The 25305-nt window shown below is 45.4% G+C and overlaps 1 protein-coding gene across 1 annotated transcript; it reads right to left on the bottom strand.

Annotated features, from left to right (window-relative positions):
• Positions 1–295: 295 nt before the first annotated feature.
• LOC118832212 (putative serine protease 45) lies at positions 296–12275 on the bottom strand. The gene is made up of 5 exons (XM_036739614.1): positions 12077–12275; positions 8294–8453; positions 7098–7383; positions 3156–3323; positions 296–520 (listed from the first exon to the last, which is right to left on the bottom strand). Exons 1-5 carry the CDS (start codon positions 12273–12275, stop codon positions 296–298), a joined length of 1038 nt encoding a protein of 345 aa, XP_036595509.1.
• Between the last annotated feature and the right edge of the window lie 13030 nt (positions 12276–25305).

Here is a 25305-nt window from a genome sequence, read left to right as displayed (position 1 = left end):
CTCCATTGCCTTGCCTCCTGCCCCACAGGCCCCAGATGAGTTTGTTACCCTATCTTCCGATGCAACTCCCTGGCTTCCCCACTCACTATGGTACTCACTGCCCTCTATCTCAACTACTTCCCTTCTTGGGGCCCAGCTATATGAGAGGCTATGAAGCCTAGGAAGGGGAGTAAAGTCCTCCGAGAAGCAGCCGGAGAAAAGAAGGGATAGGAAGTTGATGAAAGAAGCGCTTCCTAAGATAGCAGGAGGCTGAGGAAGGCCTGGAGAGAAGTGAGGAGAGGGCTTCCCAGGGCCTTCAGAAAAGATAGGGCAGCAACCCAAAAAGGAGAGTGATCCAGGAGAAGTCCAGGAGAGGGGAGGCTGAGACCCTCATGTGGTTTGTGATCCACTTCGAGAACTTGCTGACACGGACGTAAACAGTTGGCACCCCTGCTTGGGTACAGGTTTTCACCCAGCTCATCACTCCTACCAGCATCCAGGTCTTCTCAGCTTCACAGACTAGGGGCCCTCCAGAATCACCCTTGGGAAAGAGAGAAGAATTAACCGTGAGGATCACAGAGTTGGGGATTCCAGGCCAGCTGGAACCTAGATTCGGAACAATGGGGCCGAGGGTGGCATAGGGAGGAATACCCTACTCTGTCCCCAGGAGTCTCATAGGAATCCTTGTGGAGGGGCTTCTTGGGAGGGAAAGCAGGTTTCAATGGACCACAACATCCCCATTAGGGCCAGGGCAACCAGACGATGGGGCCTCCGCAAGGAGACCCTGGGCTTGGGTGACTGCTCTCATTGTGTGTTTCTGGAGTTATCCAGTCAAGGCAGTGTGTAGCTGCTGAAGGGACTAAGGACCTTTGATGTCAAGAGAACCCTGACATCAAACACTGACAAGGTCGCCCAAGTAAATGGCAGAGATGAGCTCTGAATGATAAGATCACGGATTTAAAGCTGAGTGACCTTAGAGTCCAACCCTTCCATACTGCAGATGGGGAAGTTGAGGCCTAGAGAGGTTCCTGACTTGCTCAAGGTCAACACAGAAAATCAGTGATGGAGCTGTGTGGGACGAGTGAAGACCTCTCATAAAAAGGAACAAATTAGATAAATAGAAATAAGTAGGATAGTGAGTCCCATTTCTCTACTTAGATGTTTTCCCCTCCACAAGCTTAGCTAGTGACCATAAGGCCCCCGAGGTTGAGAACAGGACACAGGATGCTCACATCCTGTGTATTTACCTAATGGCGAGAGGCCTGAAAGAAAGAAGGGTTGAGGTGAATAAGTCAGCAACCATAAAATCTTCTGAAAGTAAGGATAGGACACAGGATGCTCACCCCCTGTGCATTGACCCCAGGATAAGGGACCCTCAGCTCAGCAGAAAAATGAATGAAAAGCCAGAAAGCCAGGTGCAATGTAGACGTGCAAGACCAGTTAGGTATGAATGATGGGAGACAAGGTGTTAGGGTACTGGGGATATCCGTTGTAGCCACAGATGTGAAAATGAGGTAACTAACAACTAATTCCTACCTGTTACCGATAACCGAACTGTTTGTTCAATCGTCATTGTTATTGTCATTAAGACAGATTTACTACCTTGGGGTTGATAGTAGAATGGAATAAGAATGGTGGGAAGTTCATGTTTGTCACCTGCTTGTCAAAAATAACCATACTGTTTGTTCCTTGCCATTGTCCCTGGGATAGATTTATCACGTCCAGATTGTACCCTCAAAGCTTACGTCTGCAAGCTGAGAGGAAGGAGGTTGGGAGGGGGAATTGCGGTTAGGGACCTAATATAAACACCCCAATTTTCTGTGTCCAGTGCGCTCTGACACTGAGAGGACCCCCAGTCCTTTCGATGTCCGGGTGGCCCTTTCCCCGCGGGATCGTAATACGTTTTCCTTTCTACTTTCACCTTGAGATGCCTCTGTTTTTAATTTTTTTGGATTCGTAAAATCCATCCCACACAGAGCCAAGACTTCTTACTCCAAAGTCAGCACTGAGCAGAGGTCATGCATCATCAGAAAAAATCCCGCCTAGGGCAATGAACAGGAAGGTAGCATGCGAGGGACGAAGGACCTCGAGGGGTCATCTAGTCTACTCCTAACTGACAAAGAACTGAATACCCCCTAAGGCAGCTCAGCCCATTAATGCATAAGTCTGTCAGGACATTCTTCCTTGTATGTTGACCTAAAGGTCTTAATTCTGTCTTCCGGAACTAAGCAAAACAAATCTGAGACGAGGCCTCCAATTATTATGTTCCTCCCCAAGTCTTCTCTTCTTGAAGCTAAATAAATATCCCTACTTCCTTCAGTAGTTCCTACATGAGTTTATTTACCCCCTCAACAGCCTGGCCCCTTTCTGGATTTTCTCTAGCTGGTCAGTCTCCGTTTTTAAAAGGGTCTGAACAGAGTAAAGGACAGTGGTGCTCTCACCACCCTTGTTCTGGACCCTGGGTCCCTATTAATACACTCTAAGATCACATTAGCATTCTCCTGCATCATGCTTTCAGACCACAAGGACCCCCGAGATCATTTTCTATTTTCCCAGACACAACTGCTTGTGCTGTTAATTTATCAAACCCAGATACAGGACTTTACGCTACCTTTTGACTGTTATCCTACTCGTTAGCTATCTCTCCCAGCTCTGTGTCACCTTCAAGGTTGATGAGCATGTCACATTTGTGACATCCACCAAGTCTTTGATAAAATTATTGAAGGAAATAGTACCAAGAATAGAGCTCCGGCTCCCCTCACGTTTGACGTCAATCCGTTACTTGCTACTCTTTGGATCCTTCCATTCAAACAGTTCTAAATCCACTTATATGTAACATTCATCCAGCCCTCCTCTCTCCATCTTGTCCCCAAAAATAAAAAATTCTCAAGAGGTTCTGGAGAATGCTTCCCCGCAGTCCAACTGTATTCTAACACACAGAGTCTAATAATTCAGAGATCAAAGTCAAAAAGGAAATGAATGAAGCTAGTCTGGCATATTTTTTTCTTAATCAACCCATAGTAGGTCCTAGGGATTACCACTTCTCTTTCTGAGCATTTAAACCCATCCATTTAATAATGCCTTCTATAATCTTGCTGGGAGCAACGTTATTGTCTCACGATGTCTAAGGAAGCCGTGAGGTTCGGGGCTGACTTCAGAAGACGCAGAAAACTCACCTGGCATAAAGTTTCATTTTGTTGGCTTGTAGCACAAATCACAGATCCCGTGATGAAAGGGACCAGTTGGGGCGAAGGGGGAATGATGTGGTAAAGCTGGTCACACCTCTTGTAGTGAACAATGAAGGCCTTCGTCCCCCAGAGCTCTGAGGATAATGGCCGGCCTGCCTTGGGAAGACGGTTTAGTGGTCAGAAGGTGGACACTTCCCTCTCTCCCACCCCCTGCCCTGCCATCCCGCAGAGACTCCTTTGCATTCATTCTTTCATTAAGCTAATATTTATGACCTTCCACCCACAAACCCCAAATGTTCCTAGAGGCCCTATGGCATTCATTAGCCACAGCTGGGTCATTCTGGACTGGACGCAGAGCGTGGCCGACCGTGGAGCTGAGCACGATGAGTACAGACTTAACAAATGACATTTATACACACATCAGTTTGAAGAGGAAAAATCCATTTCTTTAGGTTTCAAATGCTGTGTGACAAATGTGATACAAAAATAAAGAACTGTTGAAAAGTTCAAAAAATATTTATGAAGCAACTACATATGTGCTATTGTCGATTGCAAGGTGTAGTGGGAAAACTCTTTCCCATTTCCTGCCCTTCCCCCTCCCCAAGGTCAGGCCATTTGAGTTCAAGATCTGGCCCAGCACTAACGAGCCATGTGACCTTGGGCAAACCACTGCCCCCCCCCCAGCCTCAGTTTCCCTACATGTAAAATGAGGGGATTAATTTATCCCGTGATTTCTAGGGTAGCTCCAGCTTGTGTCTGTGTCCTGTGACTCTGTACTGAACTGAAGGGCAGACAGGAAGCTGAGCAGGGATGGATATGAGGAGGGAGGATTGACTGAGAATGCCTCCAAAGGACTTTCCCACTTTGTAGCCAGAGGAGGTTCAAACACTTCTCTTGGAAGAAAACGGCATTGGCAGAATTCATTTCACTTGGCTATGTATAATTGTCACAGGGATTCTCTTTTCTTTCCTACCCTCTCAAGGGAGGTGGTGTGGGAGGGAGAGAAGTTAGATTTCTAGTTAGTTATTTAAAATAAAATCTAATTTGTTTTTTTTTTAAAGGAAGATAAAAAGGTAATGGAACTAAAGTGAGACTTGGGAAAAGATGAAGACAAAGATTGCTTGCTGCCTTTTGGCTGATGCCTCAGCCTGATTTCATCTCATAGGATACAAAGCAAGTCACTAGGGAAGAAGCTGCCAGGTCCCTGAGAGGGGCCAGAGAGGGCATGAGGGAAGCTAAGTGGGTCCCAGACCCAAACCAAACCTCCTGCACTGGTGGCTCAAATATGAAGTAGAAGCGGGAGAGAGGATTACTGTGAATGACTAGAGCCCTGCCCCAGCCTGAGATGAAATTCCATCTCCTTTTGAAGGCCTAGGACTTCAAACTACGAGCTCACATTTCTGCCCCTTTTCACTGTTTACAAAATGCCTTCCCCACCTCCACACCCTGAAGTGGATAATGCAAGAATAATTCTTCAAAGCTTGGATGTGACCATGATCTCACTGATGGGGGTGCTCCCTCCAGCGGCTAGAGCTCCTGACGTGGCCGTGCCCCCTCGTTCTGGGCAGCGTCGTCCCCTAAATCCTCCATGGGGGTGGAGGAGGAGAGGGGTCTGCCTCGTGTGTTGGGTGGGGGGAGGGCTTTCTCTGGATTTCTTGAAACTCTATGGATGGCAATGGAGGACAAAGGCTCTTTGGTTAGCTCCCTCTCTCTTGCATCCCCTTCTCTTTTCTGATGTCCTTTGTGTCGATTCTCTTGCTTTTGACAATTCTTCAGAGAAGAAAGCTAAACTTATCTTAGCCTTGGAACCAGACAATTACAGAAAGATGCCACCCACATGCCAGAGTGATCATACCCACTGTATGCCTCTCCATTGCCATTTGGCTGACTTACAACTTTAACTACCTAGACTCATGCTCATATGATATCACCAGAAGAATACTGAGTTTTAAAAGGAGGTGAGTTTTTGCTTCAGGCAGAGGCTTAGAGTTACCGAAAGTTCCTAAAGTCAATCCAGCGCATTCTCATCCTCCTATTCAATTCTGAACCAAATTCATTGTCTGTCTGCAGTATCTGTCCAAGATTTGCACAGTCATAGACCAGCTCCATTGGCCCATCCAGCTGCATAGCATTGTTCATCCACTTGGTTTCCACCTGTGAATAGTTAGAGCCAAATTCTTTTGAGTGGTTATAGATCTCATCTAGAGTTTTGTTTTACTAACAAGTGATGCAATTTGTCCAGGGTCACATAGCTAATAAATGGTAGGGCTAGGACTTAAGGCCAGATTTCCTGTCTCCCAATCCTGGGCTCTTTCTATTACATCCTTCTGGTGGCCTCCAAGTTCCTTTCTAACATTCTACGTCTCTCAGCACTATTCCAGGGAAGTCCTAATTGTGAATGCTAACAGTCTGGGACAGGACAGAGATGGCAGGAAGGTCTATACACACAGAGCTGGAGGAGACCTTAGAGGCCATCTAGACTAGCCCTTCCTTTTTACGGATAAGGAAACTGAGGCCCAGAGAAATTAACTGATTTGTCCATGGCCACAGAGCTGTTATTTAAACACAAGTCCTCTCATTTCAAATCCAGCCTTCATTATACTTATGAAGAGTCTGGCCTGGCTATGAATCTCTCAGAAGTCCTAGGAGTAAGAATCCCTGATTGGTGGCCATGTGGTCTGACACAGGAAGCAGCTGAAACATAGAATAACGAAGCAATTACCACCAAACGGAGAACCTAAGGACAAGAGTCAGTATGATGTAATGGAAAGAACTCCGGCGTGGGGATCAGGTAGGAGTGTGGTAAATATTTAACAACCAGCTCTCCAGAGGGAAAAATGTATGCAGGACATACTTTTAAGTTTAATCTGAATTAATAACACTTTCTCCATCACTTTCTTAAGTCTATATAATTGACAAAACGATAAATCAAGTGTTTGATAATTTCTGAGGTGCAAACACTTAGATTGAAAATTTAATAATTAGCTTTCAGGAGTTTGCTCGAGCTGGTTCTGGCATGCCACTTGTGACAGGAGACCTGGTTTAGAGCCTGGATCCTCTCAGTTGGTCAATCAATAAACATGTATTAAGCACCTGCTGTGTGCCAAGCCGTATACTAAGCATTGGGGATCACAAGAAGAGGAAAAAGCACAATGCGGGCGTGTGATCTGGGAAAGTTTCTTGGCCCTTCTGGATGAATGTCTACACCTGTAAAAAAGGAATGACACTTAACCACGTCCACATCAGAGCCAGGGACACTCCGAAAAATGATCTGTGTCTACAAAGTGCCGTTATTCTTAAAGAGGCGAGTAGGAGCTAAGTCAGCACCCCACACCTGGTCTTTCACCTTTTTTGAGGATTTCAACGATACCGATTCTTGAAAAGAAAATGCCAACATAAGTCTGGGAAGAGGAGCTGCAGCCAGAGGAGAAAGATATTGAGGGCCGAAGGAAGGGCCGGGATAGGGGAGGTCCAAGAAGGGGGAGAATAAGGAGGAGTGGAATGGTCCTACAGATAAACATGGCGCCCCACACCAACAGCAGCCAGTTGGAGCTTTGGGGCCATGGTCATGACCGTCCCTCTGGCATTTACAGAGGCTTTCATTGTAAAATCCCAGCTCAGGTGGGGCCCTGGTAGCTGCCTCAATGGTGTAATTAAACAGATGGAATAGAACGGTCCGGCTCCTCGTATGGCTGCTTGGGGCTAGGGGGGAAAGGGACATATTCACAAGAGCATTAGGTTATAAATTAAGAGTCAGAAGAGACCTTAGAGTTGATCAAGTTGAACCCTCTCATTTTACAGAAGGGGCCCCCCAAAATTCATTGACTTGCCCAAGGTCACACAGCATATAAGTGTCTGAGGCAGGATTCAAACCCAGGTCTCCCTGATTCTAGGACTGTCTCACCCCAATTCATAGGGGGATCACTGCACACCTTCCTCACCTTTATAGCCTTCTCTCATTTCACCCCATCCTGTCACCCAGCACTGGGTCCCAATCTCCAAATCAAACAGGGAGTGAGGTAGACAGATAGGCTGGACATATTTGGTGAAGGTCACAGAGAAATTCAGGCGGAGGAGGGCGATGTCACCAATTATTAAGGTCCGACTCCTGTACTTCGGATGAAGGAGGATGTCCATGACAGGGATTACTTGGGAAGTGTTGGAGTTACTAGGATAGAGATTTGCGTCCCCCATCATAACTGAGTAATCAAAATTGCTATAAGAAAGAAAGAGAGATAAATGCACCTTGACCTTGGGACCAGCCCAATATATGGAGTTGCCCCAATCACTCTGCCAGCACCTCAGAAAAGATTGCCAGGTGGGAGAAGAAAGCAAACAGTGGCAGTGAGAGCAGAGAAGAGGAGTGGGACTAACTAGAATACCCTCCCTGGCCTGTGGGTGGGCTCTTGGTCTTCCCTCTCCCCCAGTCTCCATATTGCAGCCTCAGTCCTGGCACAAAGCTTTCCCAGAGATGATCAAGTTACTCCTTGTGTTGTCTCATAGCAATGATGGATGAAGTATCTTCACCCTCATTTTTCACCCATGATGCCATGCCTTCTCTCCTCGGTGAGGTCAGTGCTCAGTTATTATGTGTGTTTTGAGTAACTAAAGTTGGACTGAAATCTCCCTGTAAGTCAGGACCAGATTTTTATCTCCTAAAGAATAGACCAGGCTCAGGATTCATGGAAGTCCCATCTATTGTGAGAGTGACTGCATGTTTAAGGGTTTCCCATCAACACCCTTCAGGTGTTTTCCTAGCCTGGGTATCAGTTACAGAGCTATAACTGGGAATGTTTGCTCTTAGGATATATAACACCTGAACTTACCTTCAGTTGAGCAAGGCAAGTGGTGGTGGTAGTGAGAGTGTGTGGGCAAGAGTAGAGGACTGCCACTGAGAAGGGGAGAGAAGAAAAAGAGAGGAGAGAGAGAGAGAGAGAGAGAGAGAGAGAGAGAGCAAGAGAGAGAGAGCACTAATAACCTTTGGGATTTTAACTTGTTATTCTTGCAAAGTGTGTTATTCCTACTACACTATTTCTCTTTGTTATTTCTACCACACTGAGGGGCTGTGCCCTGGGGCAAAGCCCTGATCACCCTATACCAGTTACAGTGCTGGTCAGCTGACTCACCTATTGATGCAGTGGGCAGCTGTCACCACCCATTCGTGGGCCACGAGGGCCCCTCCACATACATGGTGCCCATTCTGTCGCAGGCTTACATGCCATGGCCACTTGTACTCCATAGAGTCTTGCATATTTAAGGGCTCCATCCAATCATGTTGGTCACAATCTAGGGAAGAAGGGGAAGGGGAAGGGGAGGGAAGCAAAGAGAGAAGGGCAGGGGGAAGAAAGACCGGGAGAAGAAAGGAAGGAAAGGAGAAATGGAGGAAAAGAGAGGAAGATGGAAAAGGAGGTAAAGAAAGAAAGGAAGAGATTAGTAAGATATAGAGGAAGAAAGAGAAAGGATAGTGAGAAAAAAGATGGGAGAAAGATGGAAAAGGGGATGGATAAAGAAAAAGAATTCATGACAGAGGGAGAGAAAGGAAAATGGGAGGGAGGGAGGAAAGGGATGAGGGAGAGAGAGAGGGAGAAAGAGAGAGAATCAGAAACAGAGACAGGGAGATAGAGAATGAGAGAGAGAGAGAGACAGAGAGAGAGAGAGAGAGAGAGAGAGAGAGAGAATGAGAATGTCAGAGGTTAAGGACCCCAGAAAATGAGGGACTCACTGTGTCCTCAAGGCTAAAGGGGCGACTCGTCATTTCTAGGTCATTTTAAGAGCACCAGAAGAAGTTTGGGGATGACTGTTGGTCCTCAAATGTGGCAAAAGAAGGACCATGGTCTGAAAGGGCCTAGCGATTGGGATCAGAGGGACTGAATCAGTTTGTGGAGCAAGGGAATTACTGCCTATGATGCCAGAGCGGTTGACTTGGTGTGGCTTGGGAGGAGTCGTTTAGGACAAGTGGGTCCATGTGGAGCTTGGGAAGTATGCGTAGAGAGGGACAGAGTGGAAAAGGGGGCTTGGGCATCATTTGGGAGGAAGTTAACACATTGGGCTCTGACCTCAGCAGGGTTGCGTGTGGGAATCTGTATTCCGGTGTCCCCTGCTCCCACCCCCATCCCTCCACAGAGACCACCACCAAGAAGAGCCATGGTGAGAAGTCAGTTAGTCATCAGATTTGGACTGAATTAACAATCACCTGAACTTTCCTAGTTCAGTTGAGGGAGAATGGGCCAGTGGGATATATAGGGACCTAGATTGCTGAGCGCACTCCGATCCAAGGCTCAAGACCTCAGCATCATTCTCAACCCCCCTCTCTCTCTCCCTCACCTCATATATCCAATCTGTTGCTGCCTCCATGACATCTCTTGTATCTGTCCATTCTTAGATCCTTATCACTTTTCCCTATCAAATGAAATATCTGCAAAGTGCCTAGCACACAGAAGGCGCTTAATAAATGCCTGCTCCCTTCCCTCCCTTACTTCCCTTCTCCCTTGGACTATTGTAATAGTTTCATAATTGGTCTCCCTTCCTCAAATCTTTCTCCCCTCCAATCCGTGATCCATCCAGCTGCCAAAGCTGTCTCCAGCAAGGGCAGGCCTGGCCATGTTACTCCACTACTCAGTAAACTCTGGTGGCTCCCTATTACTTTTAGAATCAAATGTAGACTCCTGTCTGGTTTTTAAAGCCCTTCACGACTCGGCTCTAACCTGCCTTTCCATCCCTATCATATACGTTACTCCTTTTTACCCACTTTGCCATTTAGCCAGTGGCTTTTTTCTTCCTCATACTCAGAACTCCATCCCCATCTCTTTGCCTCTGCGCTGGCTGGAAGGCATTCCTTCTCACCTCTGCATACAATCCCTCGCTTACATAATGGGGGCCTGGTAAGCATGCTTAGCATGCTTGGCTGATACAATCTCCGCTTTTTTTTTGCTCTCATTCTCAATCTTAATAAGTGCTAGGCTTCTATAGACCTCCCAGATTAAGCCAGATTTCACAGCTGACTGCCCCTGAGATCCCCTTAGCCTCAGGCTCACTTTTTCTTTGTATTTTCCAAGTACGAGCCCCATGGAGGTCCTGCCCTACCACCCCGGCAGGACAGCTTGGCTTCCCCACATTCCAGACCCCTCTCAGAGATGGAGACAGATACTCCTGAGCCCAGGCATCTGTATTCCAATTCCAGACAGGCGGTTTCCTACCCACCTGGTTGTTGGACATCAGAGTAACCTGGAGGGTAGGGAGAAAGAAGAACAAAATAAGAGATAATTGGTGGAAGTGAGGGGAGCAGGATGGAAGGAAAGGAAAGGAGAGGAAAGGAGAGGAAAGGAAAGGAAAGGAAGGGAAGGGAAGGGAAGGGAAGGGAAGGGAAGGGAAGGGAAGGGAAGGGAAGGGAAGGGAAGGGAAGGGAAGGGAAGGGAAGGGAAGGGAAGGGAAGGGAAGGGAAGGGAAGGGAAGGGAAGGGAAGGGAAGGAAAGAACTGGAGGGACAGAGGTGAGAGGGAAGGTGTGGGATAACAGGAAACCAGGAGAAAATAGGGAAGGAATGCTACAATTGAGTGGATGTGAAATGACTAGGAAAGGATAAGATGATAGGGAGAAGGTTGGATTTGAGGAAGAGGCTGGAATAAGAGGAAGTAAGATAAGAGGAGGGGGCAGAAACCCAGAAATGGCTAGTTAAAGGGTTAGGGAAGTGAAGAGCTGAGATAATGAGTGGGTGAAATAACTGGGAAAGAAAGGAGGGGGGAGAGGACCTAGAGACTGTAATAACATGGCTCAGGGTAGGACCTCACCCAAGAGTGAGATGTCCAGGGGAAGAATTAAATACCAGACGGAGGAAGAGAATAGGGAGGGTGGGAAGTGAGAGAAATAAGGATGGCAGTAGGATTGAGACAAAAAGTGGGTTAAGGGTTACAGACCAGGCTGGGCAAACTGGGAAGAGGTGAGGTAACTGAGAAGGGTCCGTAGAGACCAGTGAAAGGCCGAAATTCTTGAAATACTGAAAACCAGGAAAGGGTAAAAGAAGAGAGACTGGGAACTAAATTGGGGAGAAAGTGTATGATAAGGTATATGGACATAAAAAGGGAGGAGGGGAGGGAGGGAGAGAGGGAAAGTGAGATCCCTAGGAAGATAGATTGAGGGTGAATGGAGACAAAAGTGAGTTCACAGTGTATGGGACAGAATTTTTAAATAATAGGAGAGACATCTTTAGGAGAAACAAAGTAAATTTATTCTACACACCTTGCAAGATGTCTGGCACACCTCCATAATGGAGGAGGCGAGATTAAAGGGAACCCGCCTTAATTTATAGTCTTAATGAAAAGATTCCCACCCACCTCTATCCCTTCTCACCATTGGCTGGGAGGTGGGCTTACAGTCTAGGCGTGAAAACTGGGCAGAAGACCAAGATTGATCCAGTCCATTCAGGTTTTTCCCTATCAGAACTCAACTGCCTGAGTGGCGTCTGAAAGTCTAGGAGAAGATATGGGGGGGGGGGGGGGAACCTTCCTGGAGCAGAGCACAGATAGCTCACAGGAAGTTCATTATCTTCTAACATCTGAGAGAGGGGGAAGGGCATGCCTTCTGAAATTACAAGGCCAAATCCCAAAACCTCTCCATTAGACACGCCCTGTGAAGTCTTCACAATCATCCATCCCATTCAACAGGAGACGGGGAGGTAGAGGCGATGTTAAGGAGGACTGGGCAGGGATGCCTGAGCAGGGAAAGCAGGCGGGACAACAGAGAGGGCTGGAGAGAAAACCTGGAAAAGAGGGAGAGGAGAGGGGACGGGGGCTAGGGGGACAGGAGGAAGAGAAAGCGCAGGAGGTAGGGTCTAGGGGAAGAGCTGAGACGGCTTGGAGAGGGTGAGCTCATGTGGGAAAAGCAGGAGGAGGGGAGATGGCCAGGAGGCCTCACCCCAGGCAGGCAGCAGCAGCAGCAGCAGCAGGGAGAGCCCAAGGCCTGGAGGGACGGCGATACCCAGGCCGAGCCAAGCTCCCGAGTGCCCAGGCCTCTGGGAGCGGCGAGGTCCCGCAGGGGCATCCTGGGTCTCTGGGGTGGGTGGCGGTGCCCAGGCTATCCCTGCAGGGGCTGCGGCAAGCATCCTGGCCTCCATCCTAGGGCTTTGGAGCTGGCGGAGGAGATAGGGGGCGCTAGTCTGGGTGGCTGGTCCGGCCCGGAACGATCCTCCACTTACTGGATGGTGCACTGGGAGTCAGTCAGGTGCAAAGCCAGGATCAGAACCTAGGACTCTGCTCTCGCAGTCCACTGACTCTTCCCACAGCACAAGTGACAAGCATTTATTAAGTGCCTGTTGTGTGCTGAGCACAGAGCTAGGCATCCACAGACAAAAAAGTGAAGCAGTACCTGCCTTCAAGGTGTTTACAGTCTATCCAGAGGAGACTGTGTGTGCGTGTGTGTGTAGATGCATGCATGCATGTACATATATACATGTACAGGTGTGCGTACACGTGCATCCACACACATGTATGTATGTATGTATCTGTGTGTATATGTATATATGTGTATATATTTGAGTCGTTTCAGCCGTGTCTGAGTCTTTGTGGCCCTATTTGGGGTTTTCTTGGTGAAGACACTAGAGGAGTTTGCCATTTCCTTCTCCAGCTCATTTTACAGATGAGGAAACTGAGGCAAACAGGGGGAAGTGACTTGCCCAGGGTAGCCCGGCTAGTTAAGTGTCTGAGCCAAATTTGAGCTCAGGTCCTCCTGACTCCAGGCCCGGCGTTCGGTCCACTGTGCCACCTAGCTGCCCTCATACGTATATTAGCACGTACTAAATAGATACAAGATATGGTTTGGGGGAAGCCGCTGTTAGTTGGGGGGGTTAGAAAGGATGTTTGAACGGAGCCTTGAAGGAAGCTAGGGATTCTGACAGGAAGAAAGAAGGAGGGAGTGCACACCAGGCATATGACATCGATAGTGGGAAATGACTCGCTGTGTGTGAGGAACAAGCAGGTCAATTTGATTGAAGGTAAGTAACATATGATAAAGTTGGACAGGTAGGATGAGTACAGGTTGTGAGGGACTTTAAATGTCAAATAGGAGTTCATATTTGGTCCTAGGGAGCCACTGGAATTTGTGGAATTAATTAATTAATGAAGCATTTATTAGGTGCTTTACTATGTACGAAGCACTATTCTGAGTTCTAGGGAGAGAAGTGTAAGATAACCTATGCTCCACAGGAGCTCATATTTGAATGGAAGAGATTATACTTAGGGAAGGTTTCAGTTTCAAGTCAGATGGAAGGGTCCCATGGTCATTAGGGTGCCTCATCTTTCATGTCATTTCCACTAATGGAATCATGTCAGCTTCTGATGTTGAACCATGTGACAATGACAAGGACTTTGGTGACAAGAACTTTCTCTTTGGGGTCTTCAAAAGACTTCCCCAAAGCACCTATAGGAGCTTAGAAGCTGCTTCCCAGGATGGTGGCTGTGGGCGTTGGTGGCTGTTCCCAGGGCTCTCCAGTTGTGGGTCCTGAGCCATCTCCGTCAGCATCGTTGGGGAGTTGGTGGTCAAGGTGGTGGCGATGGTGGTTTGCCTCACTCAGTAGATGCTGCCTTGGGTCAGTACTCCTTTTGAGTAAAGAAGTGACTTATTCAGACCTGCACTGTAAGAAATCACTTTGCCAGCTGTGTGGAAGATGAATTGTAATGATGCAAGGAGGCAGTTTCAGTAGCCTAGGCGAGAAGCGTCTAGGGTCTGAATTAGGGTTGAACTGTGTGAGTAGCTATATGAATGGAGAGGAGAGGACACGTATAAGAGGTGCCGTGGAGGTAGAAAGTTTGGCAATGGGTGAATGGAAATGAGGAGTTGAGATTGACATTGAGGTCATGAACCTAGGTGGCTGGATGCGATGGTGGAGTTCCTTGACAGAAACAAAGAAGTTTGAAAGAGGGGTGGGTCTGGAGAGAAAGATAATTAAGTTCTGTTTTGGTTAGATTAAGTTTGAGATGCGTATAGGACATCTAGTTTGGAATGCCCAAAAGTCATTTCATGACATGATCAACAGCTCAGCAGAGAGCCTAGGGTTGGTTTATCTAGACCGAGGAGTCATTATTCTAAATGACAATTGAACCCATGTGAATTGAGGCAGTCAGAGAGACAGAGGCAGAGGGAGGAGGGTCTAGGACCGAGCCTTGACATATGGCCACATGTAGAGGGCATTATGTGGATGATGACCCAGCAAAAGAGACCGAGGAGTAGAACTAAGGTAGAACTAAAAAGGAGTGATGAGGACACCAAGGAGCAGAACTAAGGTAGAACAGGTAGAACTAAGAGAGAGCATCAAATGAGGGCCGCAAAAAAGACCATCATTGTACACAGCCACAGACACATTGCTTCTGTGATGACTAACTTTGATAGACTTGGCTCTTCTTAGCAATGCAAGGTTCTAAGACAGCTCCAAAAGACTCATGAAGGAAAAGGCTGTCCACATCCAGAGAAAGAATTACAAATCTGAATGCAGATTGAAGCAAACTACTTGCTCTCTCTTTTTTATTTTATTTTATTTTTGGTTTTATTACATCTTTCTCATGGTTCATTTCATTGGTTATAGTTCTCCTTTACAACTTGATTATTGGGAAAATAAGTTTAATGTGAAGGTATGTGTAGAACCTATATCAGATTACATGCCGTCTTGGGTGGGGAGGGGAAAAAAATTTGGAACTCAAAAACTTGTGGAGCTGAGTGTTGTAAACTAAAAAAAAAAATTAATTAAAAAGACCATCAGATTTGTCAATTAAGAGATCACTGGTAACTTTGGAAAGGAGATATTTCAGTTGAGTCTTGATGTCAAAAGCCGGGTTGCGAAAGGGTGGAAAAGAGAGGGGGATAAGAAGAGGAGGTGAAGACAAGGAGTGAAGATAGCATTTTCTGGGAGTTTGGCTGTGAAGAGAAGGAGAAATATAGGAGTACCACTTGAAGGGATGGTAGGGAAGGATTTTTTTTGGATGAGGAGACATAGGGATATTTGTAGGAAGCAGGGAAAGAAGGAGCAGAGAGAGAGAGAGAGAGAGTGATTGTGGGAGCAACTTGTTGAAAAAGCATGGATAGGACCAAGGGTGTATGTAGAGGGGTTGGCTTTGGTGTGGAGAAGGGCTCTGAAGTCAAAGAGGAGAGCATGGGGGATATCAAAGGGTTTTGCACTAAAGAGAAGGGGAAAAGAAGGTGGCACATTGGATAGAGTGTCAAGTCTGGAATCAAGAAGACTCATCTTCCTGAGTTCAAATCTGGTCTGGCACTTACTGGCTGTGTGACCCTGGACAAGTCACTTAACCCTGTTTGCCTCAGTTTCCTCATCTGTAAAATGAGATGAAGAAAATAGCAAAACCACTCTAGTATTTTTGACAAGAAGACCCCAAATGGGGTCAGGAAGAGTCAGACATGACTGAAATGACTCAATGACAACAAAACAAAATTACCCTTCTTATGTCCCATTCTGAATTTTTTTTGTTTTTTTCTGTGTATTTGTAAATGTTTTATTAAAGCCCCTTTCTTCCTTTTGTTTTCATTTTTGCATCTCTATCACTAGCTACTAACTCTCCCTACTCCTATCCCCAGTTGAAGCCCTCCCTTATAATAATATGTATAACCAAGCAAAACAAATCAATACATTGCTTATGTCTGAAAAGTTATGTCTCATTCTGTACCCCTAGTCCTGGTCCATCACTTCTCTGCCAGGAAGCAGGAAGCATCCACCATCTTTGTTTGTTTGGGTTTTTTTTGTTTTGTTTTTTGGCAGGGCAATTGGGGTTAAGTGACTTGCCCAAGGTCACACAGCCAGTACATGTGTCAAGTGTCTGAGGTCGAATTTGAACTCAGGTCCTCCTGACTTCAGGGCTGGTGCTCTACTCACTGCGCCACCTAGCTGCCCCAATCCACCATCTTTGAAAGTCATTATTGGTCACTGTTTTGATTAGCGTTCTGAAGTCCTTCAAGGTTCTTACCCTTCACAACATTGTTCTGCTGATTCTACTCATTTCACTCTGCATCAGTTTATACAAATAGTCCCAGGTTTCTCTGAGTCCAGTATATTCACCATTTCTTGGGGTGCAATGATATGCCACAATTTATTCAACCATTTCCCAACTGCTGGTTCCCTCTTTTGTTCCCAGTTCTTTGCTACTACAGAAAGGGCTGCTACAAATGCTTTTGTCCATGTGGGTCCTTTTCCTCTATCTTTGACCTCCTTGGGATTTATACCCAGTAATGATATTTGCTGAACCAAAAGGTTTTCTCAATCGGTTTAGTGACTTTGTGGGGTATATCTCAAGTTGCTTTCCAAAATGTTTAACAGAGAGGAGCAAACTGGGGCCCAGAGAAGGAACATGACATCATTCATTCATTCATTCATTCAACAAACATTTTAAAAGCACCTACAATGTTCCAGGCACCATTCTAGACACTGTGGATGGAAAGCCCTCAAGCAGCTTCAATTCTATTGGGGTTGCTTTAATTATGTATGTAGAAAGTAGCTGAGCCAGGATTTGAACACAGGCCTTCCAGTTCCAAATTCTGTGGTCTTTCCACTATTAGCAGTGGAGAGTAGGAGCCCAGATAGAGAGGAGTCCTCACTTACCTCTCTGTGTTTTCCAAGAGAAAGAGGACATGGTCCTTGTCTGCTCTTTAACGCCCAGTTCCTGCAGGGCCACACCCGTGGTAAGTTGTACCTGATAAGAAACAGCTACCCACTTTTATTCTTTCTACAGGGACTACCCCTTCTCAAGGAGTGGAGAGAGGTAACTTCAGCCTTCTGCCCTGACTTCATCTGGGGTCCAGCGTCTCAATAGTACCAAACCCACAGACTCACAGAGTCAGAAAGAACCTCACCCATCATGTAATCCAACCCCCATCTCCACAAGATTTCCCTGAACTCATGATGACCAAGTGCGAAGTAGGAAGAAGCAGTGGTATATTTTCCACTGAAGCGCCTATTATGTGTTTTATAACATTGGCACATCCTCAATCAGCTTCGCATTCATCTCATAATCCTTGTCATGGTTCCTGAGCTTAAAAATTTTTTGTAAAATAATTTGATATGAAGGATATAATTAGAGTTATTTTAAAATTTTATAGCTTTGAAATATACACCTAACTTGATTTTATCATGGCAACTGGTCATCCAGCCTCAACTGAAAGACCTCTAGTCCCAGGGCACTCACTGCGTACCAAGCAGCCTATTTCATCTCATTAGGAAGTTTTTCTTTCTCTAAACCAAAATCAAACTCCCAGTCATGACCATTGTTCTCATTAAGTCTACTATATGGGAGCTAACTGAAATAAGTCTAAGCCCTCTTCCCTACATAGCCCTTCAAATTAATATTCAAAGACAGTTAATTAAACCTCTCTTAGGTCTTCTTTTGTCTTCTCGGGGTTAAATATCCCCAATTCCTTCAATCAATTCTTGTCATTTTCGGTCCTCTCCCCACTTTGGTTGTCCCCTTCCAGATGTACCCCAGTTTCTCGGAGTCCTTCCTGTGGAGGTATACTGGGGCCCCATCTTTTATCTTCTTGGGCTACAAACTGATATCAAGAAGGTATGTTAGTCTGGTGTGATCTAATCTGAATGGGAAACTCTTATCAGTCTCTCTTTAATGATCAATTCTGAAACAATGCCCTGTTTTTAAATTAAATTAAAATTTTTTAAATCATTTAAATTCATTTATTGATTTAGTGCTGTCACTATCAGTTAATACAACTATACAATACAATAACAGGAGAAACAGGTTTAAAATCTCAAGGGGAATAACAAGAAAAAGCATAAATAAGACAGCATTGCAATACTAGATCTCAAATTGCATCATAAAGCAAAAAGTCATCAGTCGTTTGGTACATGATTCCCAGATAAGTTATGCATTTTAAAGTTATTTCGAATGGGATTTCTGTTTTCTATCTCTTTCTTCTGGTCTTTTAAAATCATTCTTATTGGAGGCCTAACCAATTTCTAAAGGGAAGGAGATTGATCAGCCTAGGAAGAACTCCTCCCTAAAGCAATTAGAGTTTGCCTCTAACTAGGTGAAAAGGAAAATCCTTAGAGGCTGTGCTTAAAAGGGGGTTCATTGGCTTTAGGAAAATGATTCTCCAGGGTATGACAAAAGTTAAGTGACTATCGACTGCTTAGTTTAATCAATCAGACTGTTCCGTAAACTCTGAAACCTCACTGAATCTTGCCTGTGGAATTTTGTCCTTGTTTCTTAATACTATAAAATGTATGATGGTTGAGAAGGAATATTTCAATTTCAGGGGAGGGGAATCCTGCAGTTTGAATCTCCCTCTAAGTAGCAATGGTTGAAAAAATATATTTATGTATTTTATTTGTGTGTGTGTATATATATATGTAGATATATACGTATGTGTGTACATATGATGTCAGTACCTTCCCCCATCCATTATCTTCAATTTGTCTCGAATCTGCCTTGTTTATACAAAGCTGTTTACATGTTGCCTCCTCCATTAGACTGTGAACCCGGAAGTGTAAATAGGGACTGTCTTTTGCCTATCTTTATATCTCTAGATCTTAGGACAATGCCTGACCCATAGTAGATGCTCAATAAATACTTGTTTATGCATATATGTGTATGCATATAAATGTACACGTTTTTACACACAGAGAGATAAAGCGATCTATTGTCTCTGAGAAACTTGAAACCTAAAATGTAGAGCTTTTCTTCCATATTCCTAAAATGTGGTGCCTAGATCCATATGGAATTTAATTAGGAGTCTATCAACTTGTTTGGGTCATTATACTCTTGGTATAAATATAAATTCCTCTGTTTGGCTTTTAAAGTCCTTCAAAACCTGGACCCAGAGGGGGCGGAGCCAAGATGGCGGCTGGTAAGCACAGACTAGAGTGAGCTCCGTACCCGAGTCCCTCCAAAAACCTATAAAAATGGCTCTGAACCAATTCTAGAACGGCAGAACCCACAGAACAGCAGAGGGAAGCAGGGCTCCAGACCAGGACAGCCCGGATGGTCTCTGGGTGAGCTCTATTCCACACGGAGCTGGGAGCGGGGAGCTGGGAGCTGGGAACGGAGTGGAGCAGAGCCCAGCCTGAGCGGCGTGGACGATCCAGACCAGAAGCCGGGCGGAGGGGGCCTTAGCGCCCTGAATACGTGAGCAGTTACCAGACCCCTCGACCCACAAACACCAAAGACTGCGGAGAAGGTTAGTGGGAAAAGCTGCGGGAGTGGAAGGAGTTCGCGGTTCGGCTTCCAGCCCCGGGGGCAGCGGAGGTGGGGCAGCTACAGCTGTTGTTACTTCCGGCTCCAGGCCCACCTGGTGGGGGGAATTAAGTGGCGGATCACAGCAGGGGTGCACAGCCTGCCGAAGATCTGAGCCCAGTCTGGACTGGGGGTCCTTGGGGAAGGAGGAGTGCGGCTCTGACAGAGCTGGCACCTCCCCCCCAAACGTAGAACATAGAACTCTGTAATCTACAAGCAGTCATACCCCACTGAAAAACTCAAGGGTCAAGTTAGTTGGTTGGGAATATGGCCAGGACGCGAAAACGCGCCCAGATTCAGTCTCAGACTTTGGATTCTTTCTTTGGTGACAAAGAAGACCAAAACATACAGCCTAAAGAAGACAGCAAAGTCATAGAGCCTACAACCAAAGCCTCCAAGAAAAACATGAACTGGCCCCAGACCATAGAAGAACTCAAAAAGGATTTGGAAAAGCAAGTTAGAGAAGTAGAGGAAAAATTGGGAAGAGAAATAAGAAGGATGCGAGAAAACCATGAAAAACAAGTCAAGGACTTGCTAAAGGAGACCCCAAAAAATACTGAAAAATACACTGAAGAAAACAACACCTTACAAAATAGACTAACTCAAATGGCAAAAGAGCTCCAAAAAGCCAATGAGGAGAAGAATTCCTTGAAAGGCAGAATTAGCCAAATGGAAAAGGAGGTCCAAAAGACCACTGAAGAAAATACTACTTTAAAAATTAGATTGGAGCAAGTGGAAGCTAGTGACTTTATGAGAAATCAGGATATTATAAAACAGAACCAGAGGAATGAAAAAATGGAAGACAATGTGAAATATCTCCTTGGAAAAACCACTGACCTGGAAAATAGATCCAGGAGAGATAATTTAAAAATTATTGGACTACCTGAAAGCCATGATCAAAAAAAGAGCCTAGATACCATCTTTCAGGAAATTATCAAGGAGAACTGCCCTGATATTCTAGAGCCACAGGGCAAAATAGAAATCGAAAGAATCCATCGATCGCCTCCGCAAATAGATCCCAAAAAGAAATCTCCTAGGAATATTGTTGCCAAATTCCAGAGCTCCCAGATCAAGGAGAAAATACTGCAAGCAGCCAGAAAGAAACAATTTGAATATTGTGGAAACCCAATCAGAATAACCCAAGACCTGGCAGCTTCTACATTAAGAGATCGAAGGGCTTGGAATGCGATATTCCGGAGGTCAATGGAGCTAGGATTAAAACCTAGAATCACCTACCCAGCAAAACTGAGTATCATGTTCCAAGGCAAAATATGGACTTTCAATAAAATGGAGGACTTTCAAGCTTTCTCAGTGAAAAGACCAGAACTGAATAGAAAATTTGGCTTTCAAACACAAGAATCAAGAGAAGCATGAAAAGGGGATGTTATTACTTTTATGCCACTGAAGAAAGTATGGGGTTATGGATCAATTTTCTCTAACATTTATGCCCTTAAGAAGAATGTACAAGACTGCAACATATCCATATTTGGCAACGATTACCCACTGCGTGAACTCAGAGGGGAGAGAGTTGTCCCATAATACCCCGGAGAGAAGGATCAGCCTGAGCCACCCCTTGGCTTATCATCAGAAGACGTAAACTATGGGGGAGTTGATGGGAAGTGACCATTGTCAAAATGAAAAGGATGTCCAACGGTCATATAAAATGTGTAATATTCTACTACTTTATATAAGCACTTCCTGGGAGAGCACTTTGGGAGTTACAGATTATTGTTTTAAGTCTTCATCAGTGAATCCTTTTAAGTCCTTTGTGTTTCAACCATTTTTTTTTTGTGTGGAGGAAATATCTAGCAGTCTAGGCGTGATCTGTTTAAATACCTCTCTGCTCACTTTTGGGGAGCCCCTAGACCTGAGCCAAGTCTAAGTGGACTCTGGGGTAAAAGGAGCCAGAGATAACAAGAAAAATAACTTGACTCCTGTCTTTAGAGGCCAGCATCTCTCAGGTCTGAACCAGATCCAGAGCTGATTCCAGAGGGAATTCCCTATATCCCCTCTAGGCTAACCCAGGGCTATTGTTATACTGTTATAAGAACAAGCAGAGAATTCTTATTTTAACACAGCTGATAAATCTAAGCAAACGTTGAAATCATCTTGTATATGTGTCTTAATGTAAGGGTGGTTTCCCCAAATGTCTTTAGCTAAAGTTCTTACTCTGGGGAGATTAAAAGATAAAGACATTGAAATATGCAAATGCAATACACACACACACACTATCATCTGTATGTATGTGTGTGTATATATGTAAATATATATACACACACACATATACACATACATTAGTTCAATTGCATATAAAGAAGCCAGTGAGACAATGAAATTTGCCTTTAGCAAAATGACTGTTTTCATATATTTGATCCCTACTCACTCAACTAAGTAAAATTCCCCTAAGGAGTATGGGAGGTAAAAATGACTGAATTGAAACTTATCATTCTAAACCTGGAGTTCTTAACTTTTTTTTTTATGTCATGGACTCCTCTGATAAAGCTTATGGACCTCTTCTCAACTTTTATATGCATAAAATAAAATACATGGGATTGATCAAGTCTAGACAAATCAGCAAGCATTTATAAAATGGCAGCTACTAGGTGTCAGGTACTGTGCTAACCACTGAATACTACAAAGAAAAGCAAAAAAAAAAAAACAAACCCAAAACAGCCCCTGTTCTCAAGAAGCTCACAGTCTACAACCTGCAAACAACTTAGTATATACGTCAAGATGTAGATGGCATAAATTGTAGATGATCCCAGAGGGAAGGCATTAGCCCTGAAATCTGAGGGAAGCCAGGAGGTGGAGGTGATGAGCACATGAGGTAAATAAAATGTGAAGACTTCACAAGGAAGATATGTATAAATATCTATATCTATATCTATACTAAGAAATGTTTAAAAATCAAGAAATAGAGAAGTGGAAAAATTCCGAGGCTGTGAGAGTCTGATGGCTCAGCCTCTGGGAAAGTTTACCCTGAAAGTTTTTGTTCTTTCTTCTAGTTCTGGTTTAAAGATTTGCTCACTAAGGATAGGGTCACCGTGACCTGCTTTCCTTTACTGGAGAAGAATGGGGAAGGGTCTCCCCCTCCCCTTATCCTATTCTCCTTCTTTAGATTTATGGATGTCACCTCGAGTGTAATCATTAACTAAGGGAATTGGAGTTTCTGTGCCTCAATTTCCCTGTTCTTTGTCTAGCTTTCGTGTTCAGATTGTAAGCCCCCCTCTCAGCCAATGGTGAGAAGGGTCAGAGGTGGGTGGGAATTCTCTTGTGTTAGGTATAATTATTGGTGCTTTGCTCCTTGTAAAGTGCCTCCTTTGCTGGTTCTGCTCTGTGCTAGCAGAGGACGCCCAATTCTCCAGAACTGAATAAAATTTATTTCTGTTCCCACCCTGAAAAAAAAAAAAAAAAACCTGGACCCAGCTTATCTTTCCACAGGATCCTCTCTCTCTCTCTCTCTCTCTCTCTCTCTCTCTCTCTCTCTCTCTCTCTCTCTCTCTCTCTCTCTCCCCCCCCCCCCAATCCCTCCCTCCTCTTAACTCCTGTACCCCAGACTATCTGTCCTCCTTCTCAATCACTTGTCATGCATAGTCTCATGTGGATCTCTGGGTGTCTTAAGTCCCCAGCTATGCTCCAGACTCTCTGAAGGCAGGGATCTCCCACAGGTCCTGCCCGTGGAGGGTGGGCCAAAAATGTTTATGGACTAAATTGGGGCAAGGAGAGTATCTTCATCTCTCTGGCCTCCCTTCTGGTACACTCTGTGTTGGACCCAGCTTCCAGGGATGCTCATTCCATAGTATTGAGTGATGATGGACTGACCACACATCTCCTCCAACTTATCCCTGTGGTCTGGGAATGGTCCAACTCACTCAAAGACACAGCGTCGGTGGTTAGTACCCACTGTGGGGAGATGAGAGAGCCTCTACAAGTATGCTGGTTATTAATCTGCCGGCTCACCTGCCGTGGGCACCTAGGTGAGGCAGTGAATAGAGCACTGGGCTAGGTATCAGGAAGGCTCCTCTTCATGAGTTCAAATCTGGCCTCACACACTTCCTAGCTGTGTGACCCTGGGCAAGTCACTTAATCCTATTTGCCTCTGTTTCCTCCTCTGTAAAAGAAGCTGGGGAAGGTGATGGCAAACCACTCCACTGCCTTTACCAAGAAAATCCCATGTGGAGTCACAAAGAATTAGACATGGCTGAAATGACTGGACAACACCATGAACGACTGCCATGGCCGTTTCTTCTCTGGGGCTTCCATTCCAATGGAGATCCCGTGTAGTGGGTGATGCTGGCCATGTGCTCCCGGGGTGAAGAAGGAGGAAAAGCGGTCAGGTGGGGACGGCTCTGACACCAGCCATGCAAACACAGGGGAGTCCCTGAGCCTCGGCTTGCTGATCTGTAAAAGGGGTATGGGTATAGTGCTTGTCTGCCCATCTCATGGGGGAGGTTGTGAGGAAAATTCTTTAAAGCCCTCTGTCTTACAAGTTCTCAGCTTGGCCCCTGTGCCACTCTCTCTTGTCCCATACCTGTCTTTGTCCTAATCATATTCTGCCTGGGAGGACTCTGCTTTTCTTAACATCAGACAGGTAAATCTCCCACCTCCAGGTCTTTGTACTACCTATCCCCCAGACATGGAATGCATCACCTCCTACATGTAGCCTTTCCTGACGCCACCTCACCCTAGATTCTAGTGCCTCCCCAATCCTCCATATCCTGCCAATTACCTTATATTTTCAGCATAATTATGTATGTGTATAATTTGTGTGTGTTTCTCCCCCAAAGAATATAAACTCCTAGAGGGTAAGGATTATTTCTTTTTTGTCTTTGTATTCCCAGGGCCTAGCAAGGTGCAGCACACAGTTGGTGCTTAATAAATACTTGTTGATCGATCTAGTCATTTTGAACAAGGCAAAGATGCTCTATCTCTAGTAGGCATTTAATAAAATGTTGAATTGAGCTAAATGGTAGAGATTGGAATGGGGGCCAAGTCCTCCTCTTGAGCCTAGGGATTTCCTAGCATGAGGGAGATTTTTTTCTTTCTCAGACTAGGAGCTCCCTGAGATCAAGATCATCCCCTTCCAACCAGACCCTCCTCTAGGGTAGGGCTGTGTACCTTTCTTTTAGATAAGGGCTTCCATGAAGACAGGGAATATGTCTCCTGCCCCTCCCTGCCTTCATTGCTCAGTCCTCCTCTGAAGGTAGAAGAAGGGCATGGGACGATATCTTTTCTGAAGTCCAGTTCCCAGTCTGGCCTTTCCTCATGGCAGCGGCTGCATGGTCAGAGCTTGGTGATGACCGATGATCCACCTTTTGTGCTGGAAATACACCCAAAGTCATTGGCCCTCTTGGTGTCATCTCCCTGTGGTCGTCTCCTTCTGACTGGTTTCAGCTCAGTGGTGCTCCGAGCCTCTAGGACCCAGTTTCTGAAGGCTGGAAGCAATCTGCCATAGCTCAGGATGCTAGCCCTTCCTGCAAATTAACTGCTACCCCACAGTCATAAAACTGAAGCCACAGAATCTAGCACATGGAGTTTCCTTGAGCTGGAGATTCCAACTGGCTCTCTCCCTGCTTTGCTATTCCAGGGATGTTTCTGTTCAGATTAGACCTGGTACTCTGGGGACTTGTGACCCCATCCTGCCCTTTTTTGGGGAGGGATTCTCTGGGTCTGCACCTGTGTGTCTGTGATGTGGGACGGAGGATCACCTGGAGGCAAGACGCCCTACCTAAGCTGGAATTCTGACTCAACACTTACTAGCCATATGACTCTGGGCAAATAATTTAATCTCTGTCAGCCTCAGTTTTCTCACCTGTAAAACAGGGATAATACTGGCACCTATCTCACAGAATGGTATGAAGATAGAATGAGGTAATATGTGTGAAGCACACTGAAGGTTCCAGT

Source organism: Trichosurus vulpecula, chromosome 9 (genome assembly GCF_011100635.1).
Source record: "Trichosurus vulpecula isolate mTriVul1 chromosome 9, mTriVul1.pri, whole genome shotgun sequence".
Lineage (NCBI taxonomy): Eukaryota > Metazoa > Chordata > Mammalia > Diprotodontia > Phalangeridae > Trichosurus > Trichosurus vulpecula.
The sequence above is the reverse complement of the archived record's forward strand: the minus strand, read 5'-3'. Positions and strand labels throughout refer to the sequence as shown.